This window comes from Ornithodoros turicata, chromosome 2, assembly GCF_037126465.1.
Source record: "Ornithodoros turicata isolate Travis chromosome 2, ASM3712646v1, whole genome shotgun sequence".
NCBI lineage: Eukaryota > Metazoa > Arthropoda > Arachnida > Ixodida > Argasidae > Ornithodoros > Ornithodoros turicata.
The window spans coordinates 125,077,429-125,103,529 of NC_088202.1; the positions used below are offsets into that span (position 1 = coordinate 125,077,429).

The 26,101-nt window shown below is 45.7% G+C and overlaps 1 protein-coding gene and 1 long non-coding RNA gene across 2 annotated transcripts in view; both read left to right on the forward strand.

The window, feature by feature from the left end:
• The window catches only part of LOC135386062 (uncharacterized), a 280,169-nt gene that overhangs the window by 197,371 nt on the left and 56,697 nt on the right, over window positions 1–26,101 (forward strand). The gene's annotated exons all lie outside the window — the stretch shown is intronic.
• On the forward strand, window positions 11,483–12,175 carry LOC135386442 (uncharacterized). The gene has a single exon (XM_064616350.1). It carries the CDS (start codon window positions 11,483–11,485, stop codon window positions 12,173–12,175), a length of 693 nt encoding a protein of 230 aa, XP_064472420.1.

The following is a 26,101-nucleotide window of genomic DNA, read 5'->3' on the forward strand; positions in this document are numbered from 1 at the left end:
ATGAAGAGAATCAGTTAAGCTTCGAACCTCGCTATTGTCATTAGGCCGTGTTGCCGGATATGAATATGTATAAGCCCAGCGAACGCGAGCCAGGAGGGTCCCAAGGGTCGGCCTCTTGCCCGGAACCCTGCACGAGGGACGTACCCGGGATATTAAACTATGCACACGCTGGGAAAGAAACTTCCTACTATCTTCTCTGCATAAGTGTATCGCGATGTAGACAGTGGGGGAAAAAAAGTTACGAGAAAAGGCAAAAGTTCTGCAGCGGGTGCCTTTGGCGAAGAAGGCGAGCAGCCGTTCACTGCCTGGAGCGTATAGATGTCGTCTGATAATGATTGCCCGGCCAAATGATGGATGTGTTTAGATGTAAAGCTGCAAACAGTAGCTGCGATGAACATGGATTCTGCTCCTTTGCTCCCTGCTCATTCCGAGTAATTACTTTACGCGCTGTTTTGTGTCGCACAATATTTATACTGTATATTATAAACAATTAAAACAATTAAGCCATTTAGGAGTTCGAGTTTTTGTATGGGTGTACTGGTATTTGTATTTTTGCATCGGGAAATAATTCTCGCCTTTTTGCTTTGTGAGGTAACTGCAATACTTTTGTACGCACCACAATATAGTCTCTGGCCTGAAGACACTTCGCGCTGCTTATTAATGGGAAAGGTTGACATTCACAATAGTCGTACTATTTTCTTGCGTTTGCAGTTTGCGAATTATTTTAAAGCTATAGCTGTATAACGCCCACCAACGTCAACAGCCCGCATCGGTCCATCCACAAACAGTTGTGGAGCAAGAACAAGAGAAGAAGAAGAGAGAGGGAGAAGAGAGGAGGAAGAAGTTAGTACAGCACCGAAACGAAGTGCGAAGGATCGGAAGGTATCGCGGAACCCGACCGGACCATGGCCCCATGAAACCACTGCATCTTTTTTTTTTTCCCCTTTTTCCTTTTCTCTCTTTCTTTTTTTTTTTGTAGAATGCTTAAGATGCAGCCATTTTGTTTTCATAATTGATAATATGTTCAAACTTCGGCACGGCGGCACATAATATTAGAGAGTTTTAATACAGCGTACACAAAGGATAGCGTTGGTGGTTCTACGCAGTGCGCGAAGCTGTCTCTGTGTTGTGGGCGTACGCAGAACCATCAACGCTATCGCAAAGGCGCTAGCGTACGATGCTCTAAAACTCTCTATTGATAAATGTACCATGAAACAGTACAGGTGCAATCCTATCTGTTTATTTATCCATTGCAAGTTTATCTATTCGATAGCCTGAGGCCTCAGTTCTCTGAAGTCACAATTTTCGCCTGAATTACACTGATGTTTTTCTTTTTTTAGAGAAGTAAAAGTGCAAATTACGGGCAATGCTGTGTCGAACGGCATTGATTGTCAAGTAAGGCGGCAAAAGCTACATTGTATGCGTCTATGGGTCTAAAACGAAAGAAGTTGGCTGCGTATCCGGCTACGTAGCCATCAAGAGCAGCAAATCAGTCGGGAACACAGAGGTTGCGCAAGGTTCAGATATTGTAACCGTCCTCAAGCGGTCGTTTGTGGCAAAATCGCCATCTTGTCCTGGCCGCCCCTAACAGGAAGCGTCATCTGATGGTCATGTGACTTTTTCTATGTTTTGTGCTGTTGTGGTTTGCTGCTGGCCGACATTGGCCGACGTAGTATATTTTATTTCTGCGCATCCTTAGTCATCACATCACTGTAAGCGTTATAGCGGTTCCGTCGTTATCACGTCGTTGCAAATGGCAAGTAGTACGAGGTCACATGCTCAAGCTGACACGTTTAACTGCAAGAATATTGGATAAAGCTTATTGGTATAGATAGAACGACGCACAGAAACGGCAACCGCGTTGTTTACGACTGGTTCGGCAGTCCATCACGGGGAGCGCCATTTTGATGGGCACCTGTATACCATGGCGTTTGCATCGACGCCAGGTCAGGACCTGTCCAGAATGCATTGCCTTCCACTGCCACGCTATCTTCCATGGAGCGATATGTGATAGGGGAGGGCACGCCTCTGGCCAGGAACATCGATCACTGTTGCTTGATGAATATTGGATTATTTCGCACAAGACGTTTCCCCAAGACTTTTTACCGCAATTTCCCTATAGCAAATTCAAAGTATTAAGTGTTCTCTGTCAGCTGTAAAACTTGTTGCGTTACACTACGCCGCCAACGTAAATTGTCTCTCTGTTTCATTATGGAGCAGCACAGCACTCGGACGAACGATGGGATGAGGAATGCGTTTATGCGGGCACGGGCTTTACGCCCGTCCCCTTGTACTGCCCTCTTAGCGCGGCTGTACAAACTTTAGGAAGACTGCTTGACGCATGTTCCACTCAGGGCAGGGGAAGGCATCCCCCGTGCAGATTCCTGTGTGCCGGATAGTCACTGGCCGGTTGGTGAGTATACCGCAGCCCATCTCCACTGCCTCTGCAAGGGCTGATCAGCAAGTTAGGAACATATCACTACTTTATTACTGTCATTGCAACGTAATATATTGCAATACGGTTATAATTCAACGAGGCAAGTTTTGTGCACTACACTTTTTTATCGGGAGATGGTATGAATGGAGTGTTTTCCACATTATAGCGAGCGTCCGTGTAAGTCAGTGTAACTTCAGAAATCTTTAATAGCGAGTTTTAGTACATCGCATTTGCGTACGCAAGGGATAGCGTTGATGGTTCTGCGCACGCGCAATACATAAACAGCGCTTTGCGCGTTGCGTAGAACCACCACGCTATCCCTTACGTAAGCAAAGCCGACAGCGTGCGATGTACTAAACCTCAGTAATGACCTCAGAGGGCATGGCCGAGTGGGTTAAGGTGTTCCGCTCGTTGGTGAAGCCAAGGTCATGCTGAAGGCTGGGAGATGCTGGGTTCCATTCCTATACCACCGGCTGTGCTGTCTGAGGTTTTCCCTGGGTTTTCCGAAGACCTCCCAAACGAATGTCAGCAGTTCTCACCGAAGGGGGCACAGAACGCATACTAACCCCCTGTCCCCTACTCCTTTCTGGTGTCCTCTCTCCACCTGTCCACGTCTCTACGCCGCTCATAACCACAGTTGCTTCACGGCCCTGACACGAAACGAAGAAAAAAAAAATAACTTTAACGTTCTTGTGACGAACAAGAACGCATCTGTTTAGGTAATATATACCTTCCTCCTGTGTATAGAATGACATCTCGTATAGGCGAAATGCCGTCGGCTCATTACCTGACATCTGACATACGAGTACATATTTAACCAGCGGCTTGGTGGAGTGGATACAGTGTTCGTTGGTTCATGGTACCTGCAAGGTCATGCTAAAGACTATAGGAGGTGCTGGTTGGGAATCATTTCGCAAGCTGTCTTTTTTTTTTCTCTCTCTCTTCTCTTCTTTTTTAGCAGTTAACTACTACTACTGCTTCGCCGGCTGTGCTGCCTCAGCGTTTTACTGGGCTTTCGAGACGGATGTCGGCACAAATCCCCCCGTAGTCAGGCCAGGACACAGTCAGTCAGTATCTCACTCTTTTCTGCTGTCCTTCCTTGCTCTGGTCCACGTCTGTGCTCACACTGTCAGTAGTCACAGTTGCTTTGCGCTGCATACAAGGAATCGAACTAAAAATAGAAAAGCATGAGAAACTCATGTTCTGAGGCTGGAACACATCATCATAGAAAAGCATGTCAGCGTGTCTCATGCGTTATCCGTTTGTTCGTTTTACCTATCACTGGAAGGAAGGTTTCCATCGCTCGTAATGGAAGCAACCATTTTCTTGCCCTGCGGTGCTACCTAACGTGGATAGCGAAACTGATAGCGTACGGTGATAGCAAACTGCGCATCGCACGTGGTCAACTTCCAAAGCGAAGAAGAAATCACTGTTTTGTGCAAGACGTGGGCGTCTCATACCCCGAGAAACGAGAATTTGCTACAAAATGTGAGCTGATGCTCAGACTTCGAGTCGGACTTCCGTCACGCTTTCGGATGACTGATATTTTTGTCTTACGTCATGCATCTATAGAGCCTGAACGCTGCCCCACAGCTGATCAACCCTCATACAAGTCCCACGGATGATTAAGTGAACTTCACAACATCTGGGAAACCTGAAAATGTCAGATTGTGCTCCGGCCTGCCTTCATTGTGTACACAGTATAATTTTCTTCGATATTGTATAGCCCCGTATTATAATACCCTGTCTGTAAAGCAGTCCTGCTATCTTTTCTCTGTCGTTTCCCAACGTATTATCGTGCGCTAGAAGATATACTCCCAGCTTAACGCTAGTCGCTACCTGATATAAGTGCTTTGAAAAAACAAAATAAAATAATAATAATAATAATAATAATAATAATTCGGGGCTTTACGTCTCGAGACAACTGTGGTCATGAGTGACGCCACAGTGGTCGGGTCTGTGGATTAATTTTGCCCACCTGCTTTGAAATAGAGATGGGGGTATCGTATAAGTGCACGTAGCGTTTTGTATTGTTGACTGATTAGATGAGTCCTATATCCTTAATACCCTTAATTTTTTTTCTGAAAAGGTTTTATTCACAGTGATTACTTAAGTGTCACACATGAAAATCAATCGCCGACTATATACACGAGGGTGGCATGCCTATGCCTTGAAAACGACCTTTCCCCTTATATTTCGTTCCCTTTCTCGGTGCACGTTTGCAAGCACTGAAGTTATGGCATTCTTGCTAGAAAGTTGTTAACAGTTTCACCCGGGAGTAAGCAACCTCGACTGTGTTGACACAAGTCCGCGCAGACGGAAACGCCGTCTCACCCGTCACCCTTAATTTGTACGAGCAAGGAACTGGTATAGGGGGAGTTGGTACAGGTTCATAATCTGAATCGAGTCTTCTTCTCTTGCTGCAGTACCATTATGAGGGTGTTCGAATCCCGTGGTGAGGCGCTACATCCGTATCTGCCGCCTTTCTTATCTTTTTGATAAGAACGCTGTTTGGAAGAACGATAAGAACGAATGGACTATTTGGCAAGTATTCTGAGGGTCCTTTAATCTCTCTTGGGGGCCTGTTGGGTTTTGGGGGGCGCTGGCAAAATCCCAGTGCGCATGAAAATCGCAAAATCGTGCAAAATCCTTCCCTCTTACCCGACCCGATCCAGAGAACGCTTGATAATGTGTGAGAAAGGAGCGTGTACAGGATAATTACTACAGACAAAAGTGCCCCTGCGGTGGCCGGTATAAATGACAGAGCCTATGACTTGTCTTGTCATACCGACGGTAATTTACCTCGTGGTCACCACATCGAGTCTTGATAGTCTAATCCAACTTTCAAATCGAGTTCGCATCAGTTTAATCCGAGAGTTGTTCACGTAAAAATAAATGGTCCTCCAGATATTGAGCACAGATACGCAAAAAGAGGCAAGTTGACGTGCCTCGTTGCAACCGTGTGCTCAGATTTCTGTTACATGCTGATTTTATGTGGATGTAAAGTTCACACCGGCACAAACAAATATAAGAAGTATAAAAGTGCCGTTTCGGTGTTCCTATGAGCCGCATCATCATAGAGTAGAAGTGACAACAATGACAACTGATGATGGGGCTCGTATGAACCCCGAAACGTCAATTTTATACTTGTTTGATTGGTGTTTATAAAATGCCAACTCCCGGCCTCTGGACCATTTCGAGCTACATGATGATTGTAATGGTGATACCTATCTTGTAACGTTCAACACTCCATATTTGGACAGTGAACGTTATGAGGCTGACCACGATGTTCCAGCACCACACAATGTTCTCCGTGTAACTGAAGTGGTGTAAATAGCGTCTCATGTGTTATCTGAGCCAGTGGTTAACGGCATTTTTTAGGGTAGATGGTATACTACTAGTTGCACTACACCCAAGGTTTCAGTTTCTTTTTTCAGTCTATTTCATAAATGTTTGTTACACGTTAGTATAGCTTGTATACGTCGCTCGTTGCTTACTGCTGCTGGGAGTGGACTATTTAACAATGCGAATAACGACAAACAGTAGAATGGGTTTCTTCTATTTATTTATTTGTGTTTTCGTCTCTATATACTCTTGTTAATCACAGTGTGTCGAAATCTGCTGTACCTTGGTGTTAATTAAGGTGTGACAATGTTCCATCAGTATAAAAACTACGGGAGGAGACAATGATTAAAAATTACCGCGCAGCAACGTCTCGAGCGGTGAATAGTTCACAGCAACTTTTCGTAAAGGATGTTATACTAACCCCCCCCCCCCCCCCGGGTCAGGCTGTCCCGCACTCCTTCCTGCTGTCCTCTCTTAATCTCTCCACATCTGCACATCGCTCATAGGCACAGTTGCTTCGCGGCGCTAATACAAAAAAAAATCACTAGAAATCTTTATACACAGTCTTTTGTCACATTCCATCAGAAACGAATGGAAGGCCATACATATATACGCAAAATTACCCGCCTTCATACACATTTAATTTTCAGCTGTATAACAGCTTGTTTAACTTTCTGCGTTCTGCATATATGCTACGTTGAGTGTTCCTGCACATTCTATACTCCCACTTATAGGGCAGACGACAGCATTCAGACGATCGCTAACCCCTCACTGATGGCCAGCAAACTCTTCGTTCCTTCTCCAGTCCCTTACACCGAACCGCTGATGCAGATTGCATGCAGTGCGGCTATACGCAGAGAACGAATGCAATTCGAATCCCTGCTTTCCTCGTGCGCCTGAGGAGCAAAACATTGGGCGTCCGAGTGATAAATGATAGCGGAAAGCATGCGTCACGCTGCACGTGCTGCATCTCGTGCCGGGGGAATAAGTAATCAAGTATATAGAGGGCTCTCTGCTGATGCAACGCCTTCGCCCTCGCGCCGCGTCCACACCACCAACAACTCCGGCCCCGCATCCACCCCGTATCGGTCTCAATGGTTCGAGCGTCATTTTAATAAGCTACGAATGAGCGGAAACGCCTACACTTTGGAAGTGTTACATTGGATTTCTCTCCACGTCCTCGCACAGGGACGAGTGGACTGTTCCATGGCGCGCATCATATGTGCTGCGAACATTGCGAGATGGAGTCAAATGGGTTGGGCAAAGTGTTGCCCAAAATTCTTCACTTCTTGTTCAGCGAAGAGATCCTTGATGGAAAGTAATGGTTCTGAGGCTGGGACACAGAAGCGGACGACCACAACACAAGTCGCGAGGTGCTTATGCGATGCCTCAGAACGTGCCTTCTTCCACAAGTGACTGTGCATCTTAAATGTAATTATCTTATATGCTCATTCTCACCATAATCGTCGAATAACATAATGTAAATGGAATACGAATATGTGCGATATCAAAGCCTAAGAACGTGAAATATCGAGGGAAGAACCGAAAGCCGCTGATATTTCGAACAGAGACTGTTCTTCTGGCCCAGAAGAAGTACAGACTCGAAATATCGATGGCTCTGTGTCTCTTACCTTAACATTTCCTTGCCGGTTCGTTGCGTCGTCCAATCGGTGAATCTTCTATATAGGGTGTCCCAGCTAAATGCGAACATATTAAATATATATATATATATATATATATATATATCACTCTTTCCGAGATGAAATCAATCCACGACTTGTGGAAAAACGGCTTGCGCATGCGCGACCTTAATACTCTCGACACCGTAGCCTCGTACTCAACTGCCCTTCATTTTGGTTGGAGACTTTGAAAACAGGTGCTAAGTTGGTTGTAGTGGTGCCCGCAGCTTATGCAGCATGCCCGTGAATTGCGTAGCTTACGGGTGTGCGAACTACTATCGTAGCAACGCAACCGAAAAAGTGAGCTTCTTCCGATTTCCGTCAGCAAATTTATATCCTAACAAGAGACTTTCCTGGATTCACGCCGTAAGGAGGGAAGCGCCTCATGGCGCAAAATGGGAACCAAGTGCCCACTCACGAATATGCTGTGCTCATTTCATCACAGGTAAGAAAATGAACGTATGGTGTGCAATACGTGAAGGTTAGAGTAATATTTGTCTCCTACGTATCCCTCAGGAAAACCGTCAAGAAACGCAGCACACCCGGACTACGTGCCGAGTGTTTTCGTGCACACGAAGCGTCCAGGGACAGCACTGCAGCGTTATGAGCGTTGGGAGAAGCGGCGTCGGCGCACTGCAGGTAATGACGAAAATACAATTTTGGCAACTATGCCTTCGCGACAGATATACAGGTCTTATGCGACAGGATGCAGGATAATATGCAGCGACATGCCGAATATGGCCAGGACCGCTAAAACTGTCGAGCAAAGCGTTTTTCTAGCTTGGCTGAAGCGTTTGGAACCGGTGTATCATTCGTTCAAAGGCCAAACATCCAGCTCAACAAAAGTTTTTATGTGCCACCGGTGTGATATGAATAATTTGCATGTCCAGAAATGTTTGCATCTGTAGCACATTTGCTGCTGCAGATGAAACGCACTCAGGAAGGCGCTCCAACCTTATGTGCTTCAGACTGGAAATAGCACCAACCAAGGTCCACCAAAAGGCTAGGATTCCAAAAACAGACCTCAAAATGACCACCTGCTAGTATAAAAGCTGTCTCCCTTGACCATTTTAGTCACCCCTGAAGGAGCTGAATGGGCTTCAATACGTCTGGACTAGGGTTGTCAATCCCGAGCCAATTTTGCAGTCCCGGGATTTTTTGCCGACGAGTTCAGATGGTGCTTCCAAGTATAGTCCTGCGCGGGTCAGAATTATCTAACCAAGTCCATTTACCTCAAGTGACTATATCGGCGTGTTGTGCGCAGTTCATGTGCGCTCTGTCAATTCTACCTTTTCCTGAAGGAAGGCACTCGAAAATTCGCAGTGTAACCCCATTGGTAAAATAGTGCCGACGAAATTCTTACATTTTATTTTTATTTTTTTCTGCAATGACAATGCCACTCGTTTTCTATTCATGTGCATTTCACTGTTGCGCGTGAAAAGAAGGCGAGTTCCGCAACACTTGAAGTCACAGGAAATATTACTTAATAATTTCTTCAAACTGTGTAACATTCCACTGTGCAACAAAAAAGACGAATGGAAAGAAACGAAACACTAAACAGTTTACAACACCGTCGCTGCGTGCTTATCACATTGTACAATGACTGACACACGACCTGAGAAAGCACAGAGCGTCGAGGGTGGTGTCTCCCAGTTCGGAGCAAAGTTTTGTGAAAATACTGGCTGCCAAACGGAAGGTCCGTTCAGCTTCTGCGCTAGAAGAAATGACAGTCAGCAAATATCTGTACCCACGCGTACGCAGCAGTCCTCTGCCTCCTCCAGTCATAAAAAGTGCTGTTTCCTTACTAAGGGGTGAGTCTGTGCCTGATGGCCTGCAGGCGTTTGATTTTTCATTCATATTTGCTCTCACGGAAATCCCTGGGATTTTCCGGAAGAAATCCTGGGACTTCGGGACGTCAAAAACTGGCCGGGATTTGGGATATCCCGATTGACAATCCTAGTCTGGACCCTCCTTTTGGTGGACCTTGGTTGGTGCTATTTCCAGTCTGAATTACTATGACCCAACCAGACACACTGGTGTCGAACATCTTTATGTTCAAACCTTATGTGTTGTGTGACTGAGACATATTAAGGAAAAGACAAGCCGAATAGTTGAACAGATTGTAGATTGTTGATTCTCTTTGGATAACGTGAACATGCATTCGTTCAGACAGTGGAGGAGCTGCAGCTGGCCTCAAGAGTGATGAAGATGTACACAACATCGATGAGACAGAGGATAATCATGTTACCATGACTGACTCTGTCACTAGTGAAGCAATGCTTGCACTGAGTGACAAAGAACAATGTGAAGATGAAGCCATTTTCAGCCCCTCAGCGTCCACTCAAAATATAGCCAGCTCATGTGCCTCAGGGTCCTCTGAAACACTGGACCCGACAAGCAGAGTGGCCCATCAGGGAATGGGTAGCCTCGATTGCCATGGTAAGATACGAGCTGCATGCATGCACTTATAGAAATTATTCCAGTGTTCTTGTGCTGTGGGCAAGCGTGATTTATGTGGTGTGATCATCCTCTTCATACAGCTCCTGCCCGCATTGTTGGGGAAGGCGCCGGTGACAGTGTAGGAGATGTTGCTGATACCCACATGCCGCACGAGGGTAAGGGAATAGACGAGTTCAGAAAATCCCAGAGTGCTTAGCGCCGCTTTGAACTGTGGGAGTTTACTAATACGAAAGAAACGGGTGACATCCAAACTGTTCCGATTTCTCCCCTACCGGTCCATTGTCCACGCCGTGTCAATGTCAGCGAATGCAAAATGTGAAGGATTATTCTTCGTTCTCCCGCTCAGCAAGCGCCCAGGATGCAATGCGTGCGCAATGAGCACTGGGATTTTCTGAACTTCTCTATTGTGTACTGTACTTTTGGAAAGGGGCTTTCAAGGGGGATGCGGTTTTCATGTCTCCCCATTTCCCCTAATGCTTTTTAGTTGATTATCTCACAATCCTTTAGGAGGTTAAACAACTTCCAACTCAAGGGGGTCCCATTTGGCCTAATGTATGCTACAGACAGTCCCACTTCGCCTACTGGTCCATGTCACGTGATGAAAAAAGGCGGTAACTTTATGTAACGTTGCGTTAAATGCATGTTTTAGTACTTCCTGAAAAATAAATGCGAGAAATTTGTTATTCTTTGTTGGGAAGTCAAAGTTAATTACGCATCTCCACATAAGAACTTGTTTGAACATACGCATCTCCACATAACAACTGTCCTTGTTTGGGACGACGTAAAGTTGTCGTCGGACGAACACATTAATTTATTGCAGACGTCACTATCGGGGCTGGGCATATAAGTAACGCCCACTTGTCGACAGTCCTGTGTCGCCTAATGAGATTGCACAGCAGTCCCATTTCACCTAACGCCAGTCACTCTCCTGCCTCTTTAATCTGATAATCCAGATTAGGCAAAATTGGATGTAACCGTGGCTTTCAACGTGCAACAAATAACAGAAAAATTGATTTTCTGAAAGTGACAGTTTCCGTCTGCTGTGCTCATGGACAGACTAGATCTGCTTACCCAAAGCCTACTGTTTTTGTTTTCCTCACCTAAACTGTTGTTATCCGGCACGATTAGAGGAGACGAGAAAAATGGTACTTCAAAAGTTGAGCCTAAAATTACATTGTGTCTTCCTTCAGGATATCAAAGACAAGCCTCTCCAGGTGCTTCGACAGTCAGCAGGGACACTGCCCGCACAATTGCATCTCTGCAAAAGGAAGTAGAGGAACTGAGGCTGAAGGTGTCACAGCTAGATGACCGTTTTGAAAGGGCAAGGTCACATCTACTAAATGTGGACATCATACGGGGGTCTACGGACAACTCCATGTTTTATACTGGACTTCCAAGTTTTGAGGTTCTTATGGCACTGTACAGATACCTTCATGAGGATGCAAGCAAAATGACCTACTGGGGTCTCCCAAAGAAGAAAGCTAATGAAACCCGAGGGCAGGCAAAGGAGACTGAACTCCTTGATGAACTTTTTATGGTCCTTGTCCGTCTAAGAACTGGGATGCCTGGCAGAGAAGTCGCAAGAAATTTTATGGTTTCTGAAAGCCACTTTAGTCGAATATTTACAACGTGGATAAATTTTCTTGCTCACAAACTGAAAGAGCTCACTGTCCTCCCTAAAGTGGAAGACTTGCAACCCAATCTACCAAAGTCGTTCCGGGGTTTCGAAAATACTAGATTGTTGCTTGATGCAACAGAGATCCGAATCCAGAAGCCGTCTTCACTTAATGCGCAAAGGCAGACCTTTTCATCATACAAACATTATAACACTTACAAAGTTGTTATTGGGTGCACTCCAGATGGGTACATTGCGTTCATTTCAAAGCTTTGGGGAGGCTCTGTTTCAGATAGTGCTGTTATTGAGGAAAGTGGTATCTTAGATGTCCTTGAACCAGGTGACGGTATCATGGTCGATAAAGGATTTGCTTTCCCTGCCTTGCCACCCCATATTAAGCTATACAGGCCACCACATCGCCAATTCCACGAACCCCAAATGAGCTCTGGTGATGTTGCAGAGACCAGGAACGTGGCACGGGCAAGAGTACATGTGGAAAGGGCAATCCGGAGAGCAAAATCTTTTCATATTCTGGACAAGCCCTTCCCAATCTCCATGATAGACATAGCAGAACAAGTGTTTCATGTTTGTTGTTTCTTAAGCAATTTTCGTTTGCCGCTGATTAACAACCTAGCATAATGCCAATGTGGAATCAAATGTCTCTTGTATATGTGTTAGGACGTGTAACAACCATTGTTGATGTTGCTATGCTTGTAGTAAATATGCCATTCGAAACAGTTCCAGGAAGCAGCACGTGCCCTGGCAGGGCATGCCGGGAAATGCTCTGCAAAACGACACGGATTTGCTATCGTCCCCGACCGTCGTCATACTGGTGTATGCGCTGCATTTCCCGGCATGCCTTCCCAGGGCGGGCACTGCTCCCTGGAACTTTTGCAAATGGCCCATTCTCTGTGTATAATTTTGCAATGAAAATGTTTAGTTTAAACACAGTTTGTTAGTGCCTATAAATGCCTCTTTTGACATCAGTGCCTATGTCAAAAGAGGCAAAAACGCCAAAAAAAGGTACACAGGCATTTGCTGTTATTAATGCGATTTGTTTTTTTGCCCATCATTGTCTAAAATGCTGAACAGGACTGCATTTAGTAACTAGGCATCCAGTCCCAAATTAATGACAATAGCATGCTGGATGTGGTGTGGCTGCTGATATCAACAATCAGTTCCAACTGCCTTTGTTTTACATTTTCGTGGACACAATACTTCATATTTTATTGCACAACACAACTCTGGCCTATGGCATGACTTAATGCTGTCACACGTACTTCATATTACACACCTGAACATAGGTCGTGCGCACTGCGTTGTGGTCAGAGCTAGCTATTACTTCAGTTTTGTTAACTTCAACTTCAGTCCGGTGCCTGCCTCAGAAATGTAGTACCCTTTCCTCCACTGTTCATATGATACGTAGCGACTCTTGATGTAGAGCTGACCGAGCCTTCTCACACGCTGTGTGAGCAGCTCAGGAAGGAGAGCATACTTTGCAAAATGCAGGAGTGCAGGAAGTAGCTCTCTGCTCCAAAAAAAAGTGTCGAAGTAAATGCGTTCAATATGGGTAGACCTCCCACTGTTCCCGGCATTAGTCCACACCACAAAGTCGCACCACCTTGTGCCAGTTACACCCATCTGTCCCTGCACCTGATAATAATATGCATGGTCCTTGCGGAGTTTCACCTGTCCATTTTCAAGCCTGCAGCAGAAGGCTTTGTCCTTGCAAGCTTCCACAGCGGTCAGGCCCACCTTTGAGAATGGACATTTCACCTCCAGCAATCCAACTTCAGACCCCTCATTAACAATACGATCTGGGGATGCTGCAAGGAACGAGTAATCTGCATGGACATGCAGCCCAGTCTCCTGCACAGTGATGTCCCTGTCGTAGGCAGACATTACATCACAGTATGCTTTGACGGCACTGGCTTCATGTTTCCTCCCATAAGCAATTGCTTCGGACTGTGTAGACATCTTGGGGTAGAGCAATTCCCTTAGGAGGCCTTCAGGAACCCTGCACCTGGCAGCTCGCTTAAACAACGACGACGTGATACGGCCAACCCTCTGCTGGTACCATTCTTTGTTTCCGCTTTGGCCGATTGTACAGGATGTGACCGCATGTCGCTCCTCCTTCGTCAGTGGCTTCAGGGATGCAAAATGGTTCGTGATTACAGTTAATGCAGCCTCAGAGTTCATGTTTGTATCATCTGAAATTAGTCGACTCTGTTGCGGAACCTCCCTTCTTCCTTGTGTAGCATAACGTAACCATAGCATGGAGGGACAGCAGTCTACCAGATCTTCGACAAGGTCTGTGTAAGCTGCACTCTTGAAAGTAGAACCATCCTCGCAGGGGTTGTACTTCCGCTTCCTTTTCTCCCGTACTGGTCTGTTCACTAGATACCTCTGGAAAGGTATTTCCTGCAGAGGCTTGGGCGATGTGGCCTTTCTGCCTGTAATGACATTTTCACTATAGTTAAAGTACTTCAAAAGTGATAACAAAAGGCCAGATTTTCATGAAAATCCATAATTTTTCACGTTTTCCTTCCACACTGCATCTAACTACATGCCTGTGTTGTCCACAGGATTTAAGGATATTTTTACACGCAACTAAGGGCACTTTTAAGTGCATACTGTCAGGAGTGTCATATAGTTTTGCGTGCATGTAGGTGTGGGTTGAATAATAACCACCCTTAGTACTAAGCTACATTCAGTGGCCTCTAACTATTGGCCTAGATTGCAAATCACTTGAAAAACAAAGATAAAATAACGGCGTATTTAGCAATCCCCAATGCCATCTTGTACTACTATATCTGTAATTTTCTCCCGACTATCCACCGCTGTCCATTTTCAGTCACTGAATGTTCAGCATGTAAATCGACACAAACCTGGTGTTGGCACAATCCAAGAGCACGGTACATCCGTGCAAGTCTTGCTTACTTGCGAGGACTTCGCACACGCAGCATCAGCGACGAAGAAGAGAACTGCAGCGACATGGTGACATGTCTCACTTAGCCTGCAACGAGCAGAGGTATTTTCGATTAGAAGAACGTACGCAGTCGTACTAATTAGTACGACAGCGTACACATATTCTAGAGTGAAGATCGAATACACCACTCACCCTGCGACGCACTGGCAATGTGCTCCGCGTACGGACCCATCCCCTTTACGGTACCACGCTGATACAACGTACAAGCCCTTTTTCATTGAAGGTTTGCATGTTGCCCTAATGAGCCCGTAACCCGAATCATCTGTATCTTCGTTAAGCATGACGTTCCCGACGAACCCTTCCTCTTTGAAGGCCCAGCCACGGTGTGCCTGCCGAATGGTCGGCGTGGTTTGTCGTAGGTACCGCCACACTTCTTCTTCGGTTATTTTACAGCAGGAAGCATCCCGACGCCATCCCAAATCATTGAACGAGAACGGAATATTGTCGTCGTTGAGCATTACTACTGCAGGAGCGCGAAGTTGGCAGAAGCAAACCTGTACGAACAGGCCTAACGGCGATCCATTTTCCAACCGGTTTGACGGATTCGCCAGAGTTCCCGTTTTCGATGTTAGCCGCGAGACGGCGCTCCGTTTTCCACAAGTCGTGAATTGCAATATAGCATATGCTGAAGGGCATTCCCTAGGAGGGCATTAGCAGACCCCTAAGGCAATGTCTTAATTAACTTTCAATAATTAACTTTTTAAATATAAAAGCTACGAAGTTGTTCCAATGAGAACATCTGATCTCTTCCGTCACCTGATACCGGAGCCGTTTTCAGAACAAAATTCCGTTCGATAGATCGTCCGCAAAAAATTAGTAAAGCACCACCATTTTTTTCCTTTAGTTTGTTCATTGCGCATCTCTAGAGACGCGTCTTTCTTTCACCCCCAATACACCACCAACGTCGTGCTAAAGAGTGGGAGGTCGCGGGTTCGAATCCTACCACCGGCTGTGCTGTGTGAGATTTTCCCTAGGTTTTCCGAAGACTTTGCAGACGAATGTCGGCACAGTTCCCCCTGAAGCCAGCCCAGGACGCATACTAACCTCTTGTCCCCCACTCCTTCCCGCCCTCCTCTCTCGTCTGTCCACATCTGTACGCCGCTCATAGCCACAGTTGCTTCGCGGCGCTAACACGTATTAAAAAACAAGAGGTGTGTGGTTCGATTCCCGTCACTCCCCGGCTTTCTCGAGGACTGCCATGTTTCAATGTTTCAGATCGTACTTTTTGTGTATAGCCCTGACGAGGAAGATGTTTTTCTATCCATCTTGTGCCTGCATGCTTTGTTCCCTGTTTCTTTCACGAGCTTTTGCGTTAACGCAATGCTTTGGGCGTGTTCGTAAATATCTGCTGCCATTGGAGCGTTAGGGGAAATACACACTAGCGGGACAGGCCTGACCCGTTCTTGTCGTGTGTATCTCCCCTAGCGCTCCAATGGCAGCAGAGCTTTTGAGGATACACAGTAAATTTTTTACACCTTTTAGGTGTAAGTTTCACACCCTTAAAGAGGGGTGTAAAGGTGTATTCAGTTCAGAACACCAGAAGAGTTGGTGTTTTTAGTGTAATACACCCCTGAAAAAAGTGTTTAGTATAACGCACCTCTTACAACAGTGTATTCTTTTTATGCAATACGCTGTTGTGAAGCAGGTATCAGAAAACACCCTTCTTTACGGTTGTGAAACTCACATGAAAAAAGTACACACCAGAAAACAAGTTGACCACACCCTGAGGTTCCCCAGCCGCCCGAAATAAGTTCCAGGCGTACGTGGTTCCAGCTGGCAACCTAAACCGGAGCGCAATGCGTGTCTGACACCCGTCGTCATCTCGGCAACACTGTGTGACCAGCGTAATACTCCTATATGTGTACAAATATCAGGACAACACAATTTTTAACACTGTTTGCAGTGTGCACCGTTCTTGTTCAAATGTGTAAAAAGGGTGCATAAGCCACTGACACCTTCTTCTTCGATGCTTGATATTACACCCTTAATTTTCCCTTACACTTTCATTATGGCGTACTGGCTTTATAACACCGTTACTAACATCTTTGAACATGCTTTTGGGGTAAACCGAAGTGTTTATGTGCAAAAACACCCAATTTAAGTCTAAAAAAGTGTAAAAACACGTACTGAGCATGGTAAACTGTAAACTGTAAACTAAACATGGTTCCAAGTTAATGCATGATCAAACGCATGTATATAGGATTGTATGTATGTACACGTGCAGGGTGTTCCGCTAACTGTAGACAGAATTTTACCAAATAGGGCAATGCTTTCCTTTTTTTTTTAGTTACAGTAATTAGCGATTTTAATTCTAAGCTAACTCGGCAGCCTTATGACGTCACATATGGACCTCCTTTGGTGTTGTCCTAATTAATTTTCACTAATGAACGTTTAATTATGAAAGGTATACGTTGGTTGCAGAGGCAGCACCTGGTCCTTTTGATGCCGTACTCTGTTCTCGTCTTCATCACGTTCTCCATAGATGTCTGAGTATAACCAGGACGCTCTTTACGAGCCAATATAACGTGAAAGTATGGGTCCCAAAAGAATGGGAGATTCGGAGATCAGTTTTGTAGCTCCGCAGGAACGCGCTTCCTAATGGGAGGAAGAACAAGAGCTGCTGCATTTTCACCTTCACATTTGAGGGTAAGGGAGAAAGCGCGTTCCTGCCGGAACCTCCATTAAATGTGCTACGTTTCCGGGAACCATTTCGCGGCCTCGAGCTTTCGATCCTTTTTCTTAAAGCGGCAACGACATGAACGCGCCAGAAGAAACGTGTGTTGTCCTTACGCCGAACATATTGCGTTCAATTAAAAAGTTCATCAGTCAAAATTAATGTTGGTAATGCTCCATGAGGTTGCTGGTGCGACCACAAGTTGGCCCCCTTGATTTAGGATATATATTGTCGTTTATCGTAATTGAAAACGGAAAGTTACCTTATTTTATAAAAACCTCTCCAGCATACCTGGGTAAATTACTTCTAAAATGTAATTCAATTACATTACTCATTACTCCAGCTAGAATTTAATTAAATTACATTACTCACTACTGCAATTGAAATGTAATGAAATTACATTACAATTACAACGAAAAAGTAATGACATTACAAAATCATTACTGCGAGCGTAACCGTAACGATGTTGATGTGGAAATTCATTGTGGGCGTTGGAATTCTTTTACTCGCAGAAATTATTTATTGTAATTTCATTACAGTAATGGCATTACTACCCAGATATGCTCTCCAGCGTTAGAACGGGCACCCTGTGTCCATGTAAGGTGAAGTAATGTGTTTCAGAGACAGCTCCAAAGCATGCAGTGTAAAAATAAGAATAACAAACAAGAAGATTATTCATACTGAATACAACGCGCTAAAATTCACAAAGACGACACACACGGTTATACCCGAACCACACGGGCACGAAAAATGACATTATCGTCTAATGGCATTCGGGTCTCGAATGACATTAAACGCCATGATATCGATGCGGCCCGCTCACAGTAAGCAACTCACAACTCCAATTAGTTATCTATTACTAAGCAAAATATCAGTTTTGCTCCTTTGAAAAACTTAAACTTAGTTAAACATGTTGAAGTATGCATGTAATATTTTGAAATGTAATAATATCAAGTGGTTCTTCGTGCGAAGCAGTTCTAACTTGTCTGAATAACGTGGTCTGTTAACGTTTCTGACAGCGGGTGTCGACTCAAAAGCAAGCAATATCGCGGCACCTCAAGTTCTTTTGCGGTTGTCGATGAAAATTTCTAGCAACTTGGAACTTCTTTCGTCAAAAGATGTTTGAGAAAGCTCGAATTTATCAAATCACATCCGTGACCGTGTGGCACCGCACGAACAGCATCTCAACTTAACTCACTAAGCAGTTATGTCATTTTAGTGCTCGTATAGCAGGGGTGTAATACCCCTGCTTAACCGGGCACAAGAAATATATTTGATATTTGTGAAACATGTGCAGACACTAAACACATGATGCAGTAACACTCAATTCTGGTTGTCCAATCTATGCTGGAGGACTGCTGCCCTTCCCCACTGCACCGGAGCTTCCTTACATGTCATTGTCCAGTTGCTAACACAAAATGTATATATACGGCCACGATTTATACGCAGCTTCTTGTTCGTCCTTTCACAGATTTCCCTTCCTCTGCTGTCGTACGTTAGTGTTAATGATTTTTCAATAATACAGATGCGCATATTCGGATACCAGTTTGGGTAGTAATCCACAAAAAGCGCCTATGGCACGCCTGGATGACATTTACTTAGTAATTGATTAACTGAACATAAATGACTTCCATTACTAATGGAAAAGACAGAGTAAATGTACTTTCCTAGTCCTCTTAAGGACACCATATGACTTAACGCGGTACAAAAGGGTAAGAGACGTAGCCGGAGGATTCCATAGCAACTTCCACCCGCAGAAGTGCTGATGTGCACTTTTCGCAGGTCGAGGAAAAAAAGGAAAACATGGAGATGTAGGTGTATTTCATGTAAGCCATATGCACCACTGATTAGAGACATTCGAGACGAGGTCGCACCGCCGTACGGCTTCTCGACACGCCTATCCAAGGTGAGCCCGAGTGGACAGCCTCCAGGAACACGTCCAGAGCCGCTCGGAGACAATCGCGCTTCACCAAGCGGCCGACGTGGAACACACCGCGTCAGCTACACGGAGGAAGGTCATCGAATTTCGAAATAGAGTCGGAAACAATGACTACCTCACGGACTCAATGACTAAATCGTGATTTTTCTTTCTTCCGCGTTATTGTACGGCGCATGCCTTATGTACGTCCAAAGGGGAAATGGTTGCATGGGACATTTGAGCCTAATGTCTTTCTGAAGGAGCGAGATCGGTCCCTCTGGTGGGACTGGCCAAGGCCTCGGCAGGCCGTGTCCCGGACGGCGCCGTGCTCGCTGCGAGCAGGCGGTGACCCGTCACAGTGAAAAGAAAGGCCACCTGTGTACGTTTGGCTGGATATCCGGGAAAAGTGGGGCCTTCTCGCTTTGCCTTGAAAACTGTCAACCATTGGAGTGTTGTACACGTTGTGTGACCTTAGAGAATGACGCCTCCGAGAGGGTGTAACAATAACCAATGGAAACTTCAAAGATAATATCAGCAGCTAAATGATATTGTTTCTCACGGGATGTACCGGCTAGACTAACCACTGTAACGTTAATGCGCCTGGGGATTCTTGTGAACAACATGCAACAACGTACAGTACTACATTGTGAATGATGTAATAATGTTTCACTGATCGATACTTTGTGGCTGTGCATAATGAAGCCTCTACGTTCACCAGTGGCACGACAGTTATACAGTGACTTTTTTCTAACGCTTTTCGTGTGTAAAGGTCCTGGTACAACCATTTCCTGCGTATGTTCCACACTATAGGAAGTTTTGTAAAACACTCTTCTAAATGTCGTATTCCACAAAAAACACAATTTCGAAGGCCATATTATACAACAACGCCATTACAGGGGGATTCATTCGATTGAAACACTGTTTCAAATGGTGTTTTGCAAGCGCCTTTTTCAACACGGTTATTTCGAGCCACTTTTTGTTGAGCCTGCAGAAAAAAAGCAGCTGTTTATTTGAAAAAAATAATAATAATAAGACTGCGCTTTTGCACACAATTTTTTTTCTGGTGTCTTCGATCCAAACTCGTAACCGCGGAGCGCAAAACGCTCATGAAGTGTCACCTTACCACGCAATTGGCACTCACCTCTCAAAGCACACTGCCCATTCATGTCGCACTTTTGAAACGCTTAATTGGTGCACGTACGCAATTTGCGAGCAACAAATCTCGGCAACAACATTGAGGATCTCCAAGCTTCCCCTACGTCACTTCTGTAGGAAGTTGAAAAGCAGCTATTGATTTCCAGACGTATACCCGACCTCTCCCAAACTGACGCATGTCTGCAGGCAGTGGCCTTCAATACCCGAATTAGAAACGTCCGTCCGTAACCAACCTTCAGCCAAACTCCGGATCCCGACGCGATACTATTCCTTGGGTTTCTAGGCAAAGTACTCGAGTTCTCAAGCTTCCACCTTACCTTTGTTATGTGGAACCACCTGCCACGGAAGAAGTGAGTAATGGACCAGAAAGGGTTGCAAGGCGAGAGGTGTAGGCTACATACTGCGTGGGACATTACTTTGATACCTTAGAGCTCTTGGATTGCTTCCTGGGTCGACCTTGCCGCATGTGCACAAGCATTGTCTTGCTACAACAGCTACGACCTTCGTTTCAGTAAAGCAGGTACTTTCGGGGTAAAGCCTTATACATTCGCTTCAGTTGGGCAGAACACAGCTCGGCGATGATGTCATTGCAATTTGGGACGAACCCGTGGTGCACCACACCCTCCAGTCTTCACCGTACGCAGATCATCACTTTTTGTCGAACCATTCCTGCTGTGCAGCAGGCTGTGGTAGAAGACCTAAATTGAATCGTTCATTTCCCTTATTTAAACCCCGAAGAATGGTAAATTTTTCATTACAGGTCATCGTATACGTTTGATGAAGTGTCGTCAGTCCTGATGTAAAGGAGTTGTCCGCACGCTTCCACTCGTCGCTGAGTGTGCGGAGGTATCACTTCGTCACGGTCAACTCCGAAGCGTCTGTAGACCTTCTCGAGTGCATGTAGGTGGTGAACAACGCTTGTTGCTGATGGATCGAGTGCGGGTGCTGGTTTCCGGATTTGCATCAACTCTGTGAAGGACAGCTTCAGAGTAAACTGTGGCAAGTCTTCTATGGTGAGTCTTGTCTTAGACAGACTCTGGAGCTGCCAGATTTGACGCTAGCAAACTATCTGTTTCCAGTGACGTTACTCCGGGCATCCCCCCCCCCCCCTTACCTTCGCAGATGTTTCTCGTGGATTCGACGGCGTTCTAACCAAGTTAGAACTCGTAGAGGAGTCGCCCACGAACAAAGCGCTTGCGCTTCTCCATTTTGCCCTTGGAGCTACAGCCAGTATCAATGCAGGCAGATAAGCTCGTGTGTTTCTTGAGGGTCAAACGTATAGGTCTATTCTGCCAGATACCAACACCTAGCATTCCACTCGCTCTGTTAAGAGGGCGCCACATTCATCGGGCGTCATAGGAGGGTATCAAATATTTACGACTCACCCAGCATTTGCAGTGCTGGGGGTAAATTTCAGGGTCAGTACAGTAAGAGTGGGAGTAATTGCAATTTAGTGGACTAGAAGCTGCAGCTGCTACCCCGATTTACTCTTTTTTTTTTCTCAGTGCATGCTGTGACGTTGGCACACGGCTGCGAGTGCGAAAACTTCCTGTCGCTTGGACCGCTGAGCTGCGGCTACGTTATATCCGGAATGTGTTTCGAAGACGTACAGCGACATATCGTAACAACCCGCCAAGTATTGTGCTGATAACCGATGCACGTGCAGCTTTTGTCCTTTTTCCACTTCCAGGATTTGTAGGAACATATCGCTTAGTGAAGGACTGTTGGGTACTGTGCTAGGTCTTGGCATTGGCTAGATTTGCACGACCCCATTGCTGTCGGATAACTAAATTAGCACGTGTCGTCTCTGTCCGACTCATCCGTCGTAAAGCTGTGAAGTCAGAGTGTAACTGCAGCAGTCGCACACAAAGCTTCGTCTGTGTGATGATAAGCAAGACTAAGGCACAGGCTCACGCAAGTCCCTGTTCATATAGGCTCCTTCCCGTTACAACGTGTGTGCTGGTGAATATTGCTTGCGGTTACCATTTGAGAAACGAATACCGTTACAGTTCAATCAATTGCAAAGACCACCCATGCAGCATTTTGGATCGAAAATCGGAAAATCGACCAAGGTACAGTAATTTTAATACAAATCCTCACGGAGCTAAAAAACAATCTTTGGAGGCAGCTGATCAAGACGTTTGACTCAAATGGTGCCGCTTTTCAGAACCGTTCATATAGCGTCTATGCGTCTCACGTGCACGGTTGAAGCTTGGGTTGGGTGAAAGCCTGAGACTTGCCAAATTGAGAGTACGGCGCCAATCGGCGAGAGGCCTCCTGTGAACCACAGCGAAAAGATGGGTCGAGGGGAACCCGACGGGGAAGATGATGGATGACTCTGAAAACGAAGAGATCAGAACGTCGGTCCTGAATGCATCGTCCACCACTCGCCTTCTCTCTCCTCACATGGGCAGTATATGCACACAGATGCACAAGGCCTGGATCATGGCTGGTCCCGGAGGACCTGTAACTGATATCCAAGTGTACGTTTGGATGTCTGCATCTTACTTGCAACAGGACACCCGACAAGACGCTTTCTGCCCCTATGACAAAGGGAACAGTATATAGGTGAAATGGGATTAGATACGCTAAGGCAGACAATATATCAGAAATAAATTTTGCACGTGTTCATATTCCTCCTGCATTGCCTCTGTGTGTGTTGCAATAGCGCAAAAGTCGGCAACAGGCTTACTGTTCGTCACTGGTGCGGCGGACGTATCAAAACGTTGTACGAGGATGCACGGAGCTTCCCTTTCTGACATGAGTGTCCCGAAACGTAAGAAAAATCGCGATGCACTTGTAAGAGTAAAGCTTCGTAACATTCTGCACGTGGCTATATGTAACTATGTTCTCTTACACCATACATTATGTTCGTCCCAGCTCCGCGCAGCTTTTACAATGTAGAGGTTCCTCCGCCGCTGCTATAGAGTATAATTGTTTTTTATTGCGCCATCATGCAGCTGCAAATGAACGATTGATTCAGGGCTGCTACCTTGGCCGAAAGTACAATCAGGTATTTTTTTTTTCAAGATACGATGCACATGAAATGAGCAAAACTGTCCGTTAATGGACAAATACCTTCTGCTTTCTTATAACATTTCTCTCTATGACGTGTTTAGTTGCAAAACGGTAACAGCCTACTGAGTAGCAAGATTATATGTTTATTAATACAAAGAGTCCGAAACATTTGGGCTGTTGGGAAACGTAACTGCCACCAGGGGTGCAACTGTTCCACACGGGGAGGAGCAGAAGGTGCGAGGTGACATGACACTCTAATCAACATTAAAGTCCCGCAAGTTTCGACGTTTTTCATGGCCAATTTCGAGCACCTCTGAGCTATGGGCCACGAACAACATGTATTGTGTGTGTAACATGTATTGCAACACCCTCGGTGTGCGTCTTCCGTGTTCACAGTTCTGAAGTCTGAACGATTATGCCATATGCTATATTTCACGATTTATTTTGTAATTTTGATACTGCGCTTCATAACATGTATCACCAACGAACACGCCGATGCCGTAGTATCCCATGGCGTGCCTGAGAAACAAGCAATACTCTGCAAGAAATGTCTGCAAAAATTAAACTGAGAATTATGTAAGTAGAAAACCATTACCATATCGAGAATGCGCACTCGACGTAAAATCACTCGAGGTGATACATGGTGAGCTACGTCAATCCCATAAACCTATAACGTGAATCCCATAACGGCTTTCAAACGTCTTCATGTATCACACGGCATCAGGTAAAACCCCTTTCCTCGCTTCTTTTTTTTTTTTTTCAGTAAACATATCCCCCCCGAGACAGGAAAAAACAAAAAAAAAGACGACTACACACAGACAATCTCAAACACAGCAGACCCTTAAATCCGTGTGATTACCACCAGCTCGCGTACGTGTTGCCGGTCCCCGTGTATGTTTAGAAATTTCGTAAAAGTTTCTTCGGCTTAGTATTTGCTAAGGGGTGCTTTTAGGTAACTAAAGTGGATTGCAATGTTCCGGGACACTTCAAAATCAGCTCCCGGTATCTGAATGCTACTTTTCCATACAACAGTGCCACCTGGGCATTTACCGCCACAACGGCGGTGAATCGCCCGTGCACCTCATCATCATCTTACGTATGTGCTCTCAACTCTCTCAACTTTGTTCTGTCGACATTTATAAATATATCTGTTGAATATCGCAGTTTCCAGTTGGCAGTTCCACGTAGGCCCCCGGACCCAACAGGAAGAGTTATTATTGCAAAACGTTGACCTTCAAACTAATTTCTTTATCGAGGTACCGACTCCAGCTCGTTCATTTCGAACCCATCAATTAACCGGCGCGACGTGCAGCCCACAGCTCTACCCGACGACTAAAGCTGTGAAATTGGCGACGTCGTTTCAGAGCCATCAACTCGTTGTGGTCACGTCTAACAATCCGGAACCAACAAGACGGAGACAAAAGCGCGTCAGGGGCCGAAATCTCCACGCTATTTTTAGCGGAACGGGGTAAATATGCAAGAAGACAAAGAGGAGCCGTACCCAACCCCTTGCGGCGGTATAACTGAGATGTCGCGGGACGTTTGAAAAGATGCTAGCCGGGAGTGCTCTCTCGTTGCCACTAATGAAACATCGCTTGTGAAAAAGATACGGGGCGAAGTTCTGAGCTCGAGGAGGTGATGGGGAAGGCGAAAGGATCATTTATTTTTCGGCGGGACGTCCCCTCCTCTCGTCGTTTTATGGCCCTTTGACAATTGCGTCGACCTCCTGTCTCTGTGGGCATCCGGCAGACCACGTGCGCGACTCGGGTTGGTACAGTATGGCCTGGTGTCCCGTTCCGTGAAATTGTCCGCGGCTCGGGCTTGGCAGTACTCTGCAGTCCCTGGAGAGAACGTTCCTCGACGAAGAGCTCAATGGCGGCCTTTGAGACCGAGGGCCTCCGACGGATTTTCTGTTTCCAGAAGATGCTCCTTTTTGCCTTTCTGCCCATTGTTATCCCTTTCTAGTTTTTCTCTTTTTGTTTTTGAGAAGCGCGTCGGCTTATCGCAACCACTTTGCCTTCCATTCCCTGCGGGCTCTAGCCGTGGCATGTGGGGTACCCTGATGTCTTGTTTAGGGAATGCGGCTGTACTGTACCTGTGCGTACAGTACAGGAGCGCTCTTAGTGTACGCGTGCAGGCAGGCAATGATGGATACGGCGGCAACTCGGCACTATTTCGCAGGTACGTAAGAATCGACTGTTCCCTTCGAAAGCACGTGTCACTGTAAGCAGTACTGAGCCCAACATTGGTGCGTGCTCGTACGTGCTGTTGCTATGTTCTCGTCGGATTATTTGTGAAATTGCTGTGCCACATTACCCGTCGCTATTTTTAAGCTACTTGTGCTATTCGCATTGCCAACAGAAGACTGTGCGATTTTGGTAACTGTGGTGTAACGGTTATGAGTGAACATGATCTCTCTGAAGGGAGAGGTACATGCCATGAGGGTTCGTCAGCAAGTATTATTTAATGTCCTCATAGTTTCACACTGATGCTTCTTTGTGTTTATGCCATGTTTCCTGTTTGGTCATTCAACTGCAAACTCTCATGCGATGTTAGCCTTGCCAGCAAACTATTTGTGTGTGCCTTCCTTCGCGATTTCATTGTGAGATTTGTAACACAGTGATATACTGCGTCGCGTGACGTTGAATTCGATTCGCTCATAATAATTTTTCCCGTATTTTGCGGATTAGTGTTTAGTGGGTTACCTGCGCCTCTCAAGCCGGCAGCAAGGCCCCCTTGCGGCGAGTGCGAGAGAAAGATTGGGGAAACCGAACCTGAACCGACTCAATACGCTCCCGCGTCGCGCCAGAT